The 20,705-nt window shown below is 33.5% G+C and overlaps 1 protein-coding gene across 9 annotated transcripts in view; it reads left to right on the plus strand.

Annotated features, from left to right (window-relative positions):
* Window positions 1–20,705, plus strand: part of LOC135841990 (collagen alpha chain CG42342) — a 434,760-nt gene that overhangs the window by 378,154 nt on the left and 35,901 nt on the right. For 5 of the 9 annotated variants that reach the window (XM_065359244.1, XM_065359245.1, XM_065359247.1 and 2 more), the window contains exons 3-5: window positions 4,396–4,431; window positions 4,575–4,610; window positions 15,343–15,378. In XM_065359244.1, coding sequence (XP_065215316.1) covers window positions 4,396–4,431; window positions 4,575–4,610; window positions 15,343–15,378 — 108 coding nt within the window. The remainder of the gene's footprint in view (window positions 1–4,395; window positions 4,432–4,574; window positions 4,611–15,342; window positions 15,379–20,705) is intronic. The other 4 variants (XM_065359246.1, XM_065359250.1, XM_065359248.1 and 1 more) reach the window with 2 other exon arrangements.

The following is a 20,705-nucleotide window of genomic DNA, read 5'->3' on the forward strand; positions in this document are numbered from 1 at the left end:
GCTAAACATCAAGTTTTAACAATTCTGATCTGTTCAATTGAAATTTAATGTTCTAAAAGTGCTCAGAAGACAGCATTTCATTCCTTTTTTTTTAAACTGAATGTTTACACGAAAAATTGTTTGCTTCACAACAAAATTGGAATGAAATCAAGGAAGATGCCGTAGGAGTTACGATTTCGAAGAAATTTCGTTTTAGAACTTCAGATTGAAAATTACCAACCCAGGACTGATTTACTCATGTGCTGATTTTTTGAAAAACTGAAAAAGTTTTCTGTTTGACGGAATTTTGAGCCCAGATGGCGAGTAAAAGCATGAAGTTTTATCAAATTTTTCACTAGAAAATTCAGTTTTACGCCTCCATAAAATGTGAAGAAATGCAGTATCAAAATTTCCTCATAATATGGGAAAATTTCCTTTTTGGAAAACTACCGAACTTACTCATGAGCGCGGTCAGCAAATACGATAATTCTACTAAAGTAGCATTGCTAAGAATTGTTGAAATTTTTGCACTTATACTTGATTTCATTCTTGAAATTTAAGTATGGATATTTTACAATATTTTTTCTGAATCTCAAGTTTCAAAATTAACCATACTTTCAAAATCAAAAACCTCAATAACATCTTATCCCATTTCTTTGCAATTTGTTGTGATATGGAAATTTTTTCTTGTGAATTGTCAAAGTTTGAAATAAAAAATGAAATTCTGTGATTTTAGAGCGTTGAATTTTTCCTTTGTGAAGGTTGGAAAAAATTGAGAAAGAGAGGCATTAGACACAAATTTTTACCAACTCGACCTCTTGCCTACTATTGCCTACCTAATTCTTTTTTTTTTTCAAGTACCACATTGTAATTTTTCAGGCCAACCTGTTTCTTGGTTTTTAAATTTCTCTGGTGTTCTCTCAATGGGGCGTTGAAGGGGTCAACTTTTTTTTTTGAACGAAACAATCCAGTTTGAATAATTCCTTACAGTCCCACTCCCTCTTTCAACTCTATACTTAACTTTGACTTGGATTGTATATTTCATCTTGTATTTCGTGATTAGATAGATATTGAATGGTCCTGAAGAGCATGTCCTAAAACTCTCCCAATCAATATTTCAAGTACAAAAGTTCATTTTGGAATTTTTAGCAAATATTCAATTTGAAATTTCAAAAATTTGATAAAACTGTTTCTATAGGGAAAGTCAACTCGGGGTTTTAGGCCATTCTAGAGCCTCCAATGATTTTTTTAGTCCTTCCTCTCTTTCCCTTCTCACGTCTGTATCATCACATTCGATCGTGTAGGTAATTGGAGGATTTTTAAAAAAATGTGCTTAATCGAATGAACTGTTACTCAATGAGTTTCTTTATTTTGACGGCAATAAAAAATATTTTTCGGTTGTTCGGCATCGGCAAGTAGAATTTTAGTCTTCGGGTTGATGGGTTCGGGGAAATGGACGGGACCAGGATTTCGTGTACTTTTGTTTCTTACAAAGGACACTGAGCCATTTGCAAGCGATTGGATCGTAAAATAAACTTACTTACTTATGTACTTACCTGTTTTGTTTGAAATCATTTGGTGGATCCTCGGATTACCTATAGTTGCGTAATGCACACATCAAAATGTATATAATAGTTACCCAGCTCAAAAAAAAAAAATAGAAAATTGATTAATGTAATGTTTTTTTTGGTCACGACTACCTGATTATCAATTATGGTACCTACGTTTTAAAACAGCTGAAAAAACAGTAAGTAATTCAAAAATAAATTCAAAAATGACATTTCATTTTTATAATTATAAGAAACGACTGAAAAAGAAGTGGTAACATCATAGAACTAAAGTCAATTTGAAAAAAAAATTTCAAATAAAATTTTGAAAATTGATACGAGTGAAATTAGGTACCTATAATTCAGTAAAAAAAAAAATTCAATACCTACTTACAGAATTCTGATAGTGATTTCAATTCTACAGAAGTGATCGACAGATAGCATTTCATTTTTTTTCTACTTAATTGAAAGTTTACAAGAAAAATTTTTTGCTTCACGACAAAATTTTGGAATGGAATCAAGTAAGATGTCGTAGAAGTTACGATTTCGATGAAATTTCGGTTTGGAATTTTAGATTTAAAATTACAACAGTCCTAATAAGATTACCCAAGACTGATTTATTTATGTGACTTCAACTCTGAAGTTTTGTAAAACTGAAAACGTTTTCTGTTTCACGGAATTTTGAGCCCAGATGGCAAGTAAAAGCTTAACATTTTATCAAATTCTTCGCTAGAAAATTCAGTTTTACGCCTCCATAAATTATGAAGAAATGCAGTATCAAAATTTTCTCATAATATGAAGACATTTTCGTTTTGGAAAACTACCGAACTTACTCATGAGTGCGGTATAAGCGAATACGATAACTCCAAAGCAAAATTTTTGCACTTAATTTTATTCAAAATGAATATTTTTTCTTGAAATTAAAAAAAATCATAAATAATTTAAAATTTTAGTAGTTTTTCCAAATCTATAGTTTCAAAATTAATCATAATTTCAAAATCAAAATCCAAAATAAAATCTTATCCCATTTCTTTGCAATTTCGTTGTGATGTGGAAATGTTTTCTTGTCAATTGTCAAAGTTTGAAAATAAACAATTAAATGCAGTATTTTAGGGCATTGAATTTTTCCTTTGTGGAGGTTGAAAAAAATTGAGAAAGAAAGGCATTAGATACAAACATTTTTACCAACTCTCGACCTCGTGCCTACCTGATTTAATTTTTTTCAAGTGTCTCATTGTAATTTTTCAGGGCAACCTTTTTCTTGGTTTTTAAATTTATCTGGTGTTCTTCAATGGGACGTTGAAGCGGGTTAACTTTTTTTTTTGAACGAAACGAACCAGTTTGAATGATTTCTTACTGTGTCTCACTCCCTCTTCTGTTTTTTTCCTTTTGCAAGCTTCAGACGTAAGATAGACAAATGTTATTGCGTTAATTTTCATTAGGGAGGATCGTGAAAAAATATTTCAGAAGATTTTGACCAAATCTGGCCGAGAACTTCATTTTTTTCAGTTGAAGATCACACAGAAAAAATTTCGACTTCTAATGTGCTCCTGAATTGGGAAGATATATTTAGGTCTGGATCTCGGTTATTTTGTTCTTCTATGTAATCCGCAACATCTATATATTATGTATTGTGCATCGTACTGAATCAAAACAGAACTGTCGTAGTCGCACAGAACGGAATAGTTCTACACATATTTAGGTCTTCAAAGAAGAGGACTCGTTTTCGAAAAAATCGTAGTTCATCGAATTGTTTCAGGAGAAACAGCACAGTTCAAGAAGACTCATTTGAAATTCTACAACGACCCAGCCATCTCCGTCATAATTTTTCGACCACTTGTAGGATTCTATACTCAGCGATTGAAAATTAACAAATCACTTTCTAATTTTTAGATTTTGTGTTTCAAAAAAAAATTTTCTCCTCCAATATTGCTAGTACTAAATTATGCCAAAACGTGGGAAAATATTATTTATGCAATTCGAAGAATGATTTAGAAGGTACCAGTTTTTTAGTCAGTGCTGTCAATTTCAAAAACTCGAAAAATTTTACAAGTTTCGGCTATTTATGTCTCGATTGTTCGAAATTGGCACTACTGTACTCCGAAAATATTCTCCATTTTTTAAAAATTTCGTCCTTTCAATTCTTTGGGGCCTTAATTTATTTACGTGCAATACTTGAGAAGAAAATATTTTCGAAGCACGAATTTATTCGAATGTACCTAAGCAATTTGCAAATTTTCAACTGCTCAATGGAACCCTAAAAGTGGTCTTGAATTTTGATAGCAATTGCCCAGGTCGATATAAAATCTCAAATACTGTGTTTTATTGTGACTAGGTTAAAGAAACTTGGATTTTTCGAAAATTATCCCTCTGAGGGTTCTTATTTCCCTTCCAAAGACAGGGGACACCTTCGTCGCTGTCTGTACCGAATTAAGTTAAAATCTACCAACATTTCTTCTTTTTTTTACGATTCACCTCAATTTTTATTGTTTATGGAATCATGAAAAGTATTCAAAAAATCCTTTGGGGCGGAAGGGGAGGCTTTTGCTGAAATCCTTGATTCTCAACGTACGTATCTACGAGGTTCGTGGATAGAAAAAAAAGGTGAATGTTATTTACTCGAATAGCTACCTTTTAGGGGGAAAAAAATGAAATTCGTTCTTCGAGAAGAAGTTTTTCAATGACACCCTGTTGTAGATTCACGTGTAGAAATATCTACCTAGCTTCGTAGTATTATTATTTAGCTTTTTATTTTATTACGAGTATATAAGTAGATATATTTTGCGATATTTCAGCGTACCTACCTACGTAGTATTATCGCTTTGGTTTTTATTTGGTAGTTAGAGCGTTTATTTTTTATTTATTGCAGGGTCTCGCTGGTCCACCGGGCAAGAATGGTTTTCCGGTATAAATTTATAATTTACTTTTCTACTAACACATAATTATATTGGCATGCTGGCCGCGGAATGAAAGGCCATGCTCGTATACATAATAAAATTTAATTATAGCCATCGTGTACGAATGAACTATTTATGTTGTATTTTTCAGGGACCTAGAGGTTTACCAGGAGTGAGAGGTTTATCGGTAAGATTTAAAAGAAAAAAGTATAAAAAAAATAAGTAAATAATAATAAAATGAAGTTTGCTGAAATAAAATTGTGAAAGTTGCAGGGTGTCGGTGGTGCTGGTGTGGTTGCGGTTTGATGTAGACTAACGCATTTGTTTGCGGTTTTAGCAACGTAAATAGTATCTAAAACGGTTTTTAAAGTTTTATTCTAATTTTAACATCTTGGTTGAAGTTTTAAAAGTTGTAAATTGCTCGACGAAACTTTGCACATGCAGAAAAGCCAACTTTGAGTGAAATATGTTGATAAGGTGGAGGTTACGAGTAGGTATGGGGAGGTGGAGGAGGAGGAGGAGGCGGTGTAAATTTGCGAATACGTTATACGTAGAGATACGTGTGTGTGGCTTTGCTTAATGGTGTATTTTTTTTATTTAACGAGATAAAGTCTAGCGGGTGTGCTTTTTCTGCGTTTGACTGTGAGATGTATACGAAGCTGCGAGTGTCAACTTTTCTAGTCTGTTAAATTCACCGTAAACTATTGGTTAACTTTTAACGTACTACTGGCTTGTGTTTTGCATGCGAGAAGGTCTCTTTATCTGCTCTAAAGGGCTTCTTCTTTTGCTGCGCTTTCTTTTTTTTCTTTATTCAATATGTGCTGTATACCTATCTACTGGTTGTATGTACTAGTGTATATGGGATTTGCCTTCGCCTCGGTATTGTGTCGTGTTTGTGATGGAATCTTCCGAGTTTACGTGATATTTGCATCGTTTCGTATTGATTTCCGAGGCGAAATTAAAGGGCGAAAGTAGAGAGGGATTTAAATGATGGGACGTATCGAGATTGGATTTCCAGATATATGATAATAGTGTTTTTCGTGATGTTATTTTATATGATTTTTTTTTCTTGGCCCTTTTACTTTTCTTCGGCTAAGATTTTTTGCATGTTGTGAGGGAAGTGATGAAGGAGAATGAAGAAGTATAGGGTGATTCGTAAATTACACTTACGTAACGTTCCTTTGAACAGTTTAATACCAACTTGCACAATTGATATGTTGTCTGCTAAATTCAGTATGTATCGATAAAAGAGCTCAGCTAGATTTGCCTACCTTCGAATTTGAAGGTGCTATGTGAAATTAAATTTTCAAAGGTGGTTCAAAATTTCTATTAATTATTGCCCTTAGCTCCTTCAATTTCAAAGGTAAGAAATTTCTCGAAATAACATTTTCTTACTCGTTTGATCGAGTTACCCAAAAATTCATTTTCAAAGTTGACAAATGTTCAAATTTTGAAAATGTTGAGGAAATTTGTTTAGAAAATCATTTTGTTCTTATCAACTCTTTAGCTTTTATGAGATCGAGAAGTTATTGTAAAAAAAGTTTTTTTATTCATCTCGAAAAATTTGCCAGAATCCATGGCCACAAATATCGAATCAAGCAAATTCAGTCACTTACACATTCAATTCTCATATTAAAATGGGATATCAAGAGCATCAAAGTTCAGCACATGAACAAACCCTTTCGATTCCCTGAAACAGTTTTCAAATGCAAGTATCATGTTTTTCATTAAACAGGGGACAGTTTTTTTCATCATTTTTCTCAAAATGAAATGTTTTTTATCCAAAATTTCGTGTCATCTCTGCCCCCTACCTCCTCTCACACACACACACACACACATACAAAATTAGGAAGACAGAAGACTGTTCAAATCGATATAAAAATTTTCAGAATCTTTTGACTTGGTTTCAATAGTGACAACATGTAGTTGTATTGGAAAATATCTCAGTACATATGTACATATTTATAAACCGGGGAAATATTTTTTGCACGACAAAAAAGGGCGTCATCACGACAAGCATTTGTCGTTCATAAAAGATGGATGAACGACGAAAAATGATGAAGTTCCACGCCAGATGACGCCCGACAATAAAGTACAGGGAGACCGGGGATGTTCTGGATGGGGCTATGTTCTGGACAATGTCTAGTTTGAGCATTTCTGCAGTGCTTTTCAAATATTTTTTTACAGAAATGTGTGGCATCATAGTATTACAGTAGCTTCCACAGATCGGCATTACGTCATCACAAGCTGTTTTAAAAACATATCGCATTTTCAAAATTTACTTAAAAATTTTTTGCGACACATGTTTTTTAAAATTTGAAAATTTTGTTTTTTCTCGAAGTGAATGAGCAAATACCAGGTGAATATGACATTATTAAACATTATTCTTGCATTTTCTGCCGAGAGATGAAAAGTTTAGTGCCTGTAATTGATTGAAATCATCACTTCATTCTAAAATGAGGGGGTGCTATGTTCTGGACAAAAACTATTAAACATAGCTTAAATTGTGTAAAAATCATTTCTTTCTCCTTCTTATCATAGAATGGTTCATTATTGTGAAATAAAAACAGAAAGAAATGATTTTTACAAGATTTAAGCCATATTTAATCATTTTTGTCCAGAACATAGCACCTCTTCATTTTGGAATCAACTAAATCAAGTGAACATTTCTTTTTATCAATACAGGCACTAAAATGTGACGTGTTTATGCATGAATAATGTCTGGGATGGAGTAAGGAAGATAATGGATTTGTTTACATGTCCAAATTGTGAAGATTAGGCTTAATAATAAACAATTTTACACTGTGTCCATAACATAGCACCTCGATGTCCATAACATAGCACACATTCTATGTTCTGGACAAAAAGTTGAAAGATTTTCAAACCTTAATTGCTCTTCAGTAGTAATATTTTTCAGGTTGGTTTCAAGATATGATGTGTAAAATGTTGAACTTTAACCATATAAATGTTTAACTACATGTTTAGGTGATTTCCACAGCCTAAAACGACAAATGAAAATTTTTGTCCAGAACATCCCCGGTCTCCCCTATTTATGAACAACTACGACTTAATAACGAGATAAGCAGTATTCACAACAAAATAATTTCATACACGACAGAACATTTTCAGTTCAATTACAATCACATTTTGTACAAATTTTGACAAATAATCAACTGAGGGTTTCTTTCAAAAAAATTTGAGTGAAATTGTAACTCATTGTCAGTAGAAGAGAAACAAATTGGGCTAAGCGAAGCGAGGGCAAAAGCTCAGGAAAAAAAATGAGAATTTTGAGGATAGATCGGCGATTTTGTAGGCAAATGAACGATAATTAAATGCACGATTGTAAAAAATTTGAATTTTTGAAAACTGAAACTAAAAATATAATTGTTAGAATTTTTGTAGATTCCTAACTTTCTTGAATTTCTCACAATTTCTCAAGTTTTTCCTACTTTCGCGTAACTAGAGGGGGCAAACTGTCACCCCTTACCCCCTTTCCCTTCGTCCCTGAGGTCAAAAGAGGAAGATGGGGTCGCCCATCAAAGTCCACAAAACATTACTTCTATAAACAGCCATTTTTTACATACCTACTTCGTATTTTCGGTATCATTTTAATATTTTTTAAACATTTATTTCTGTCGATGAAATGCCTGTTTTTGATAGAAAAATTTTGTCGTGCATTGCCTTATATAGCAGTTGAAAGTAATAAAATGTCGTGAATTTTTTAATTCGTCGTTTGATACATTATTTTGTCGTTGGAGTACCCTTTATTGTCGGGAATTTCCAATTTAGTCGTGGTAATGATTTTTCTGGCGTGAAAGTGCCTATGCTTGTCGCGCTGACGCCCTTTTTTGTTGTGGTATTAAATCGCACCCTTTATAAACTTTGTAGAGTTTTTCTGAAAAGCGCAAAAATTATTCATCCGAGGTGATTGGAAAATTTCCGCATCGAATTTTGGCGCTTTTGTGGTAACCTGCCTATAAAGTTCGTTGAACTTACTTCGATTTTATTATCGTGAGGAATTTTTGAATTTTTCATTTCGTTAAATTTTGTTATTCGAGAAATGATATATCGGCTTCAAGTTGATATTTAAAATACAATTTAGCGACCAATGAAACAATCAACCAATAAGATGCAAATGCAAAAACTATCTTGCAATCAGCGAATAATAGATAGAAGTTGGCAAGTACAAAAGCTTTTGAAATCTGAAATTTGTTTTGGATCAGAAATTAAAATTCTTTAAATTTAATGGAATTCATCTCTGATTTCACTTTTGAAACGTAATGAAAAAATATTTCAATTGAATTAAAAGAGAGTAGGTAGTAGGTACCTATACTTAGTTTCAAAATAGGTAAATTAATAAAGAATCAATTTGAATTTTAAAATTTTCTGGGTTCGGCTTGGTAATGAAGAAATTTATTCAGATTGGACTGATTTGAAATTCAAAATTGGGCAAGTTTATCAAATGCAGAAATTCAGATTGATTATTGACTTTGGTTCAAATGTCAAAACTTGTTTTCATGATGCTTTCAATAATTTTTAAAATTTAGTAGAAATGGTGGGTAGGTAGACGATTTTTAAATATTTTCAAATAATTTGTAGTTACCTACGTTCAATTTTTCTTCTTTTTTGATATGTTTCAACTTAGGGAAATTAAATACAAGGGGACAACATTTTTGAATATTCTTTGACCGTGGGTGGATTTGCTAGTCAACCAATAAGATGCAAATGCAAAAACTATCTTGCAATCAGCGAATAGCTGATAGCTTGTTTGAAGTAAATCTTCGGCATACGAGCTTTGCTTTATTTATCAACTAATTTTTGATGAGAAAAAATTGAAAAATTATTGACCACCTACTACCTACTCCCAAGCCTTTCTGTACCTTTGATCGATAATTTGGGTTATTTTAAAAAAATTTCATTTTGCTGGTAACAGAGTGAGGGAAATTTTTCGTTCTACATACGAAGTTACAGAGGAGAGTTCACGATAATTTTTCCATTCATTTTTGGTTCACATTTTCCTGATTTTTTTTTCACCATTTAAAGTTTTCAACGTAAGAACTCAGACAAAATAAAGAGACGACAGTTTAAAAAAATTATCAACAATTTTTTTTTGAATTTTAAATTTCATTAGATGTTTATGAAAATCTTTGAGCCTAAATTAACTAGGAAGAAAAGAGCTGAAATTCGGTATGTACCCGATTTTTGAATTCCTTTCCACCCTCCCTCCCTCGCTCAGGATGTCCACACTTCTAGAAAACCTGGAAAAGTCAGGGAATTTCAGAAACTTCGAGCAAATTTCCCTCAAAAGTCAGGGAATTTTTTGAAAGTGTTCATCTGAATTTTTTAATAAGTCTCTAGTAGTTTAACTTATTGTATTCATTTTGGAAAAAATTTCCCTCTCGTCGCTCGGGTAATTTTAATTCACGAATCATCCAATTTTTCGAGTAAACGAATCGCAGTAAAAATCAATTCGAATCCTGTTAGAATAATTTCCTTGACGAATGCTTCAAAAATTGATTCGGATATACTCGTATTTTTCATTTACACGAAGTGAACATAAAATTGAAGTCGTTTGTTAGTGAATTTTGTAAATTTTCTGAAAGGATCCTGATAAAATGAGTTTTGGAAAAAATCCAGGTTCTTGTATGTATCTCATGCCCCTGTGGTCTGATCGATATATGTACCTACTGTCACCATATCGTGAGGTAACATTGGTTGCATGCGTATCCCTATAAGTGAACCAAGACCATTGATGGGTTTCCTGATCGTTCCCAAAGTCCATTCGGGAAAACGGATTCCAGAAGATGTCTGGAAACCTATAACTCGGTACTCATGAGTCATGATTCACCATGAAATTTGTCGTTTCCAATGATGCTGAAGTTCAAGCGTTCCACAACTCCAAATTAGTGCGAATATTTGTCAAAATTTGACCCTAAATTAAAGTGGTTGTGGTAGATGAGGATATTTGCTACTTGGTTATTGATGATTTGCGAGAGGGAAATCATATTCCTATAGTTTGGATTATTGAAAATTTACTATTGAACATATCATTGTGTATTTTAAAAAAATTTCGTGTGTTTTAGTTTCTTCAAAAGGGCATTAAGATTGAGCCATTTGCAAACGATTGGATCATGAAATAAACTTACTTACTTTTGTACCTAGCGAATTTTTTGTCTAAGTATATTTGGAATTTAAACTTCTTCTGATTACTTCTGATGAATTATTAGGTATATGGTTATAGAGCACCAACAACAGAAATAAAAATGATGAATAAAATTGAGTTCAAAAAATGAAAAATTCATGATATTATCATCAATCATTATTATGATTCACATTCATTTAGTCTTCTTTAAAGTCATCATTGCGTTTTACAAGCAAAATGGCGTTATGTACATATGTAGATTACGTTTTGGTTTGCTTTTTAGCTTTTAGATGATGGCATAGCAACTGGCAATGAGTTCGACTTCGATGAAAAAGTGAATAACGAAAAGAAAGGAAAACAAAAAAAATAGCGTTCTGGAAACCACGTTTTCCAAACTCTGTTTCTAAAACGTTTCGTTTTTCTCATATTTCATATTTCGTTTCGGTTTGCGTTGCGTTTTTTAAACGTTTTTCATTTTTGTTTCAATCGTTTTGCCATTACTGGCTAAAATCTCATAATTGAGAATTTGAAAAAAAAAGTTCTAAACCGGTCGTCGTCGTCGTCGTAGTCGCGCTCCTTTACAGGAGATAGAGCCCATTTTAGAAAATTGACGTGTAATTAGTCAAAAAGGTCATTGACATGCATTGAACGTGTTTATTGGTTTTGAAGTTGATTTCGACAGCTTTTACGATGTTTTCCTTGAAACACGAATTTCCAAAAAATGGTCATATGCTCCAGAACGACTGTAGAATTAAAACCACTTCCAAATTTCGAAATTTGGATGTAAAATGAATGTTAGCTTTTCACTTCCATTAGAAAATTTTTTGGTGGAAATTTCGACTTCTAAAAATCTGCCGGAGGCTTCAAAATTGCTTAAAACAGTTCGAAACCGTTTCCAATCGATTCGGGGGTCGAAAATAGGCCAAATATCAATTTTAGTTTTTTACGTTAGTTTGGTAAAATTTTATTTTTTTCCCATTTTTGAGTCAAATTTAATGTTCAAAAATTTTCCAAAAATCTGAAAATTCACTTAAGCTCCTGAAATTTTGGCTGGTGGTGTATTTTGAGGTTCTCCTTTGATTCCTTTTTGTCCTGTTTAAAAAAATTTCTGCCAGTTGGGATATCTCCTAATTTGATCTTATGGTACTATAACTTCTCAATGTCTAACTTGGCAAAAAAAAAAACACGCCAGCAAAATATTCTTTCAATTTGAGCCTGCAATTCAGCGATAAACCACCTTAATGGAAAATACCCGTTCAGTTCGACAATTAATATGCAATGATTTTGAAAAGATGTCGTTCGAGTTGTTTATAAATACCCTATTGAAGAAATTATATTTCTGCCGAGTTGTCCCAGCAATCGTATAGATGTACGCTTCATCTTCATCCTTTCATTCATTCTTCGGTATTATTAAAAACTTCTCGAAAGTAGTGTACTAATTAATTCGAAGATAGCATAAATTTCCGCGCAGATTGAGTTTTTGTCAGTGAGGAAATGTGGTAGGTAGGTAGGTACCTAAGAGAAGAAAGAGATAGGTATAGCTATAAACTTGGTCGCAGCTTTCGCTGTTCATTATTATATATCGTCAAAAAGTTGAGAAATACGTCGACACTATGACGAGTAAAATACAAAACACAATTCCTATACTTATTTACCTGCGGAAAAGGCTAAATTCGAATATTTCCATAACTTTCGAGCTTGTGCTTGGTTTTGAGAAAACGTGGTTTATAAAGTTGAAACTCAAAACATTTCCTTCTGCTTTATTACGAACATTTGTGGCGAAATCACCGGCACCGGCGAAAAAAAATATATTTTCTATCGTTTTTGCCACGTTCAATAAATTTAGCCTAACTTCGTAACCGCTTTCTTGAAAGTTTTGGCATTGTGAACATTTTCCGCTTTGAAATGCTTCTTTTTTTTTCATTTTACGATTAGTTTTAGTTCATTGATAAGTTTATGGAAGTGTGAAAGAAGAAGGGGTTGCCCTGAAGATATGATTTTTTTCCCGCTGTTATTGCACTATTGCTGCTGCGGTGGGATGTGGAATTGTTGAAGAGATCGGTGTGGGGTGGGGGAGAATGAAAGATTGAATTATTTTATTCGCTTGGACTGCACTGCTGGATGTGTTTTGCTAGAGAATAATTTTCAGCTTGTGCTTTTACTAATTGTTTGTCGATAATAGTAAAATATTATTAACTCTGTAACCTGCAGAAATTCAACGAGGAGTAGAATTTGGGGTCAGTGAATCTAATTATGTAAACTTGAATTTGTTTGTGACGATTTGAGGCAATTTTGATTATTCTTTATTGTTACTCTGAGGTTACAATTTTGACCCTCAATTATTGATTCTAATTTTTACTTGCCTTTTTTTCATTTCAAATTCAATCAAATTCAGTATGTGGCCGGACTTTGAGAAATAATTTATGATTTCACTCCTCATAATTTTCTGCGTCGATATTACTGTTGAAGTTGATATTTCTAACGTTTGATGTCTCAGTTAATCCCAGCTTTCTTTAACATTTTTAAAATAATAATTATGAAGGAATACACGTTTTTTATTTTTTCATTTTAAATTGAAAAAAAAATATACTTGCATAATGCATACCAATTAGTCCGAGGAACATTTTAAAGGAAACTTTCCAAAACAAAAAGGTAGTCCTATTAACAAAATGGCGGCCATTTTGATTGACAGGTCAGCTGAAATTGCAATTTTTTGCTTTCCAACGTAAGACTTGCACGAAATTTTTTTTAGGTCGAAAGAGCATGCAAAAATTTATCACCAGCCAAAATTACAAATGCTTAAGTGTATTTTTTGATTTTGGATGAATTTTTGAAATTAAAATGTAAGCCAAAAATGAGGGAAAAAATTAACATTCTAGCAAATTGACCTAGAAAGTCGAAATTTGAGATATACCCTACTGTCGACTTGCCAAGTCGATTGGGAACTGTATCAAACCGTTTTGAGCAGTTTTGGAGCCTCCAGCAGATTTTTGAAACTTGAAATTTTCACAAAATTTTATCACACGAAGTTGGAAATTCGAAGTTCACGCTGCACTCCAACTTGAATCACACTATTAAGTCGACTGCTGGCGAGTTTGAGTCATTTTGGAGCCTCCAGCAACTTTTTAAAAATTCTTGAAGTCTCCAGCTGATTTTTGAAAATTTAAATTTCCACTAACTCTGCACTACAATTTCGTCTACACTCTATTGAGTCGACTGCTGGCGAGTTCAAGCCATTGGAGTCTCCAGCGACTTTTTAAAAAATTTTGGAACCTCCGGTAGATTTTCGAAACTGGAAATTTCCGCAATATTTCATCAATGGCGGTTTGAAATCTGAAATTCACTCTGTAAACTCATTTCAATACGCTATGAAGTCGACCGCAGGCATATTTTAAGTCGTTTTGGAGACTCTCATGGTCTTTTGGAAATTACTGGAGCCTCCAGTGGATTTTTCAATGTTCGAAATTTCCATAAAATTTTACCAAACAGAGCTGGAAACAAAAATTCACTCTGCACTACAATTTCGTCAACACGCTATTAAGTCGACTGCTGGCGAGTTTAAGTCGTTGGAGTCTCCAGCGACTTTTTAAAAATCCTTGGAGCCTTCAGTAGATTTTTGAAACTTGAAATTTTCGCAACATTTCATCAAATGCGGTTGGAAATTCGAAATTCATTCTGTAAACTAATTTCAATTCGCTGTGAAGTCGACTGTAGGTAAATTTCAAGTCGTTTTGGAGCCTCCAGCTGCTTTTTAAAAATTACTGGAGCCTCCAGCAGATTTTTCAATGCTCGAAATGTCCATGAAATTTTACAAACATAGTTGGAAATCAAAAATTCACTCTGCACTACAATTTCATAACGCTATTTAGTCGACTGCAGGTGGGTTCAAATAATTTTGGAGCTTCCAGCGGCTTCTTGAAAATTTCTGGAGCCTCCAGTAGGTTTTTCAAATTTGAAATTTTCACAGAATTTCATCAAATGTGGTTAGAAAGTCGAAATTTACTCTGCAAACTAATTTCAATATCTACTGGAGGCTCCAGTAATTTCCTAAAAATTGCTGGAGACTCCAAAATGGCTTGAACTCGCCAGCAATCGACTTGACAACGTGTTTAAGTTGGAGTGCAGCTTGAATTTACTCGTAGCATTTCCAGCTTCACTTGATCACATTTCAAGTTTCAAAAATTTGCTGGAGGCTCCAGAACTGCTCAAAACTGTTTGAAGCCATTTCTAATCGATTTGGCAGGTCAAAAATAAGGTATATCTCAAATTTCAGCTTTCTAGATCAATTTGGTAAAATTTTGATTTTTTTCTCACTTTTTGGCTTGAATTTGATTTTCAAAAATTTACCAAAAATCGAAAAATTCTTCTTAGCACTTGAAATTTTGGCTGATGATGAATTTTTGCATGCTCTATCGATCTAGCTTTGTACAGTTCGAAAAATGTCGTCTGACTTGTCAATCAAAATGGCCGCCATTTTGTTAGCAGGGCCAATTTTTTTGGCAAGTTCACTTTGAAATGTTCCTTCGCAATTGGGATGTCATCTGTTGTCTCAGAGGGTTGGTGGGGGGGGGGGGATTATTCAAATTGTCGAGTGTCGGACTAAATGGAGCCTTCTGAATGAAGGTTTTCACAAAAATAAGTCCGCCTGAGCAGCTTTCATAGAATCACATCGATACTAATATTTGACGCGTATTCCTTCATAAATACTGATTTTTTCGTACGATTTTTCAAATTGGGTAGCGCGTTTGTATATAACGTTGTATTTTTCAATTTTCAGGGACCAATTGGGCTAGACGGACCGAAAGGAGATCAGGTAAGAAATAATATCGCGTGTACACGATACACATTTTATATAATGTTCTCTTCGCTAGATATATGTGTATTAGTTATTTTTACGACGCGACGTAGATTCTCATAAGGGATAAAGCGATACTCGTACGTTATATAGTAAAACTATAAGAAGACTAAAATTGAAAGAAGAAGAAGAGAAAAAAAAGAGGAGAAAGAAAGCAATTCGCTGTTGTTGGTATACTATACGTTGTCTCGCCTCTCGGTCGTTGTTTATAAAAGGTACGCGTGGTCCTATAAAAATCCAGCACACGACACCGCCTTTAAAATAGACCGAAATTTACGATTATATCGAAACCTGTAAATTAGTGAAACTGCCAAGGTACGTAGCTGTGCTCGTGCTGTAGTACAGGCCAAAATCTGTGTATTGGGTAACACGATGTTTTGTCGTCGACCGACGACCGACGACGACGTCCAGACAGTAACGAATTTATGTCGGCATATGGCGATGGCATACCCAGCCAGACGAAGAGCCGAAAAAGCAAAAGTGTCAGTGGAAAATTAATTCGATGTCTTTAACGCGGTTTATTCGCAAAACAAAGTGGCGACGAGGTGCGGTTGGTTTTTAACGAGAGTAGATATTCTATGTAGTAAAGGGTGTGAAATAATCTGCGGTGTTTGAAAAACCATTCTGTGGAGAGGTTTGCGGACGGTGGCCTTTGAAGGTCTGGCGTTTGTGTGTAGATTACATAATAGAGACGTGTCTGAAATTAGAGTAGAGTGCAGAATGTCAGGTGTCGCGAAAAACCTGGGATTTTTGCGACGAGAATTGTTTCTCAATTGCGAAAATACCTGTTTACGTTTTGACGAGGTAAATTTAGGGCTGTCGAGAGGGGGGGGGGTCAAAGAATGAAAGCAGTTTGCCCCTGGCCCGCATTTTCGGGAGGTCCCAGCAAAAGAAAGGCCTGTGATGAAGAAAAAAACATGTTTTTTTAGAAACCAAACAAACAATTTTTCGATTGTTTGATACTTCTATGTATCATAAAAATAATGAACAATTTTTCAAAGAATTTTACAGAAAGCAACAAAACAAAAGTGCGTGCTTGGAATGGAAATATTAAAATCAAGTTTAGCAACCAACGAATCAATCCACCAATAAAGTGAAAGCAGATGCAAAAACTGTCTTGTAATCAGCGAATAGCTGATAGCTTGTTTAAAGTTACTATTAGTGAACAAATAGGAATTCAACTGTGAAAATTTTGAAGTGAAAAAATAACTTCTCGCATAAAAAGAATCGTTTTATGCCTCTCGAAATACAAATTTTCAACAGCTTTCGCTCTCACTTGGTCTTGTTCTCTTTTCTTTTTAAAAATTAACACCCTAAAAAAATTTCCAAATTATAAAATTATAAAAGCCAAAAAATAAACCCTTTGCGTAAAAAAACATCGTTTTCAGTTCTCTTCTCTCAAAATACAAAATTTTCAATAGTTTGCGTCCTCAACTTCATAAAAAAAAAACATTGTTTTTAGGTCTCTGGTGATCAAATTTTCAAAAATGTTCGCCATTTCTTCGCTCGGGCCAATTCGCTTCTTGTTTTAAAATGAAAAAATTCATATTTTAGGTCCTCAAAAATCCAAAACAGAAAATGAAAATTTTTATGAGTCGTATTACCATTATGAAAAATATATCAATCGGTAAAATTGACATTTTACCCCATATCAGTTGGCAAATTTTCAGTAGACCCCCTCCCCCTCCTTCACCATTTCAATAATATCCTCTATACTGTTTCGTCTCTAGAAATGGGGTATTAGGTGTAAACGCAGATTGTATCAAAATTTTTGATTTTTAATTTTTTTTTAACCGTTCACATATTTTTTTTGGAAATTTGAAGGGGCTAGGAAAAATTTTTGTCTGAACATAAATTAAAAAAGATTGAATTTTCTATCGATTGGTACAATTTTTTACAATTTCGTACGATGGCGATTTTCTTTTCACGTTATTTTTATGGTTAGATTTTTTGGTATGTTTTAAATTTGATTACGCAAAATTTTGCGTGAACATCACATAGGCACATATTTTAATAAACCAAAATGTTCAGAATTTTATCCCCTTTTAAATTGTTATTTCTGTACAAAATTGAAAAAAAATTGTACTAATTCGATAGGAAATTTCATTCTTTTAATTTATGTCCAGACAAAAATTTTCCCCAAGAAAAATTTGCAATTTGAAATTCGCATTAGTTTCTTTGGAACAAATCGTAATATTTTGATTTAATTGAATTCGTATGATATGGAACAGTCGATATTTTGACAATATCGATAATATCACATCTATAAGTATGTACAAAAAAAAAAACGCAAAAACTATCTTGCAATCAGCGGATTTCCTGATCGCTTGGTTTATAATAAAGAAAAACTGAATTTCTCAATATTTTCGAATAAGGTAGGTACATATAAATGTTTCTAAATACCTGTTGATTTCAAATTTTATTTCAATTGAATCCGAAATTCAGTAGAAGACCCAAGATGAAAGTTTAAAAATCAAAACTCTCTGTTTTTGATTTCTGAATCGATTTTTTGTGAACGTGAATTTTGAATTTTAAGCCTTCGTTTTCGGTCTCCAGTTGAATTTCAGGCCAAATTAAGTTGAAATTTTAAATCGATCGGTAAAAAAGCTTAGGTTTAGATTTCTCACTCAGAAATATTTCGGATTTCAGCTGTAGACCCTCCACTTTAGGTTCACCAGTTGCATTTCGGTTGAAACTATAAGACAAAATTTGAAATCAGGAAGTTCGAAAATACAGGACTTCACTCGAATATGCCGGAAATTTAAATTTTCAACCTCTCTACGTTAAAATTGGATTCAGCTTCTATGAAACTCTCCTTCTCCTCCTCCTTCTTCCTCCCCTATCTCTAAAAAAAAACCACGAATCATAATTTCGATCAATTTGATATTTCATCTTGTGGTACCCAGAGGGCATCAATTCATCGGAAACGTAGAATGTCTCGCGGTTTCCGGGCCCTGAGCTCACAAGGTTTTAGACCCAGCCTTTCAAAACCAGAAATGTCGCAAGTTTTATTATTATCAGTGCCTACCTAATTATTGAGTATCCAAAAATGAGGAGTTTTAGTAAGTATGTTTTAAAATGCCAAAATGAGAAAAAAATTTCCTCAGAATCGAAACTGTAAAATTGAATAACAATCGAAAAAATATGAGTTTGAGTTATTGTTTCAATGCAAAATAAAAGCTTCTCTGGTGTTTCATTTAAACAATCACTCAAACGCGTCCATTTTTCCAATGATTATTTAATTTTTAAGCGGAGAATTTTCTTTTCTTTTTGATACGTAAAATCAAAATTTCTTATTCTTGGACACCCAGTAGTAGGGCTAGGTACTTCGAAATTGTTTACGATACAGAAATTCTCATGAGAAATCGCAACAACTGCAACAAATTAATATGGTACTCGCTTTTAAACGCCTTTTCTGTTTACTGAATGTAATTTTTTTACATTTTAGGTATACCTGCAGGGGTCAATCCTTGGAATCCTTTGAATACCTACTTGTAAAACTTTCCTCTGAACCAGAACAATACTACTTTTTCAAAAAAAAATTTACCATTCATTTTTTGTGAAAAAAAACACTGATTTTTGAGGTTTTTTTAGTATGTACCTACAGAGGTAGGTAATTACGTCATCAGGGTGTCTACCAGGTCGCTATAGCGTTAAAAGTCGCGAAAAGTCGCGATTTTGAAAATAGGGCGCTAAAGTCGCTAAAAGGTCGCGATTTTCGCTAAAAATACCAAAAAGTCGCTATAAATTGTCCAAACTTCAAATTTTAAAAACTTTTCGTATTATTATTCAATGTTAATGCTACTGCCAAATTATCATTTTAAATAATCATAAAAATTCAAAATTTCAAAAGCTTTCGCCCTCGCTTCGCTCGGGCATATTATTTCGTTTTCTTTAACCAAACGTTGAGTCTTGATGATAGAAAAATTGACTTCTCACATTAAAAATGATATTTTTTCACTTCTGGAGAATTGTGAATTTTCGTGTTACCAGTGCTTTTGCCCTCAGTTGGCTCGGTTCGTACGGGCCATGTAGGTGTATTTTTAGAAATATGTACCTATTGTAATATTTTGGAAATTATTGTTAGATTGCTGGAGGAGCAGGACCGTCGAGAGTTACCTAGGACTCGCTCATTCTGGAGAGTCCGACAATAAAGAAAGGGCCCGTGATGGAAGAAAAACGTGTTTTTTTACTTTTCAAAAGTCAAATTTTCAAAAGCTTTTGCCCTCGCTTCGCTCGGGCTTGTTTTCTTTTCTTTTTACACATCGAAATTTCTGAAAAAAGTATCATTCAACTTTCAAAGTTTTGAAGTGAAAGAATGAACTTCTCGCTTAAACAAAAAGAAAAATTAGTGGTTGAAATGACTAGAAAAAGAACAATCGAAGAAATTGAAATTTTAGAACTGAAGAAAGTTAAGTAGATGGAAAAGGAAAAAGAAAAGCTCGAAAATTTGGATGACTATTTATGTCACATGGAAACTAAAAAAGGTTCTTCATAAATTTTTTTCATGTTACATGAAAAATCCCATTTTTTTGTTGAAAAATTGGGTGTGGGAACTGTTAAAAAAAAGATTTTTACGTTGGAAATTTTTTTTGGGGGGGGGGGGGTACTTTTAACTGAAAAAAAGTCGCTAAAAGTCGCGAAAAAAGTCGCTAAAAGTCGCGAAAAGTCGCTATTTTTGAGAATTAAATTTTGGTAGACACCCTGGTCATGTCTGTGCTTTGATTTTATACAAGAATGTTGAAATTATTGTTTTTTTAATTAAAAATTTGAAACACGCTGATTATCGGATAATTTAAAATACCTATAACCTACCTATACGGTTTTTAAAATTTCCTCCCTGTTTCGGTCACGTTCTTCAAAAAGAGGGAGAATTATGAATTTTTCTTTGAAATACATTATTCGGAACTTGACTCGGACCTTTTCGCGAAAGAGCAAGGAGGGGGAATATTTATAAGAGGAAACTGATTTGTTCGCAATTTTCGCGAATAACCCCCCCCCCCCTCCTCATTGCTCGAAACACCTTTTCGGTTTTCGGTGAATTTAGAGTCTTAACAGTAAACTACTGTTGAAGTAGGTATTTTTGCAGACCATTGACATCACCTATCTGCACTATTGCTTTCAGTATTAGGGTCAAGTGTGTGCGTTACTATGATTCATCATTGGGATTGTCGAGTATTCGCGACTTGAAAAAAAATACATCTATCCTGAATCTACAACTCGATTCCGGTGTGTAGAGCCGTGGCTCTACCATTTTTTACTCTTTCATTCCATATGACTTCCTT

This window comes from Planococcus citri, chromosome 3, assembly GCF_950023065.1.
Source record: "Planococcus citri chromosome 3, ihPlaCitr1.1, whole genome shotgun sequence".
Lineage (NCBI taxonomy): Eukaryota > Metazoa > Arthropoda > Insecta > Hemiptera > Pseudococcidae > Planococcus > Planococcus citri.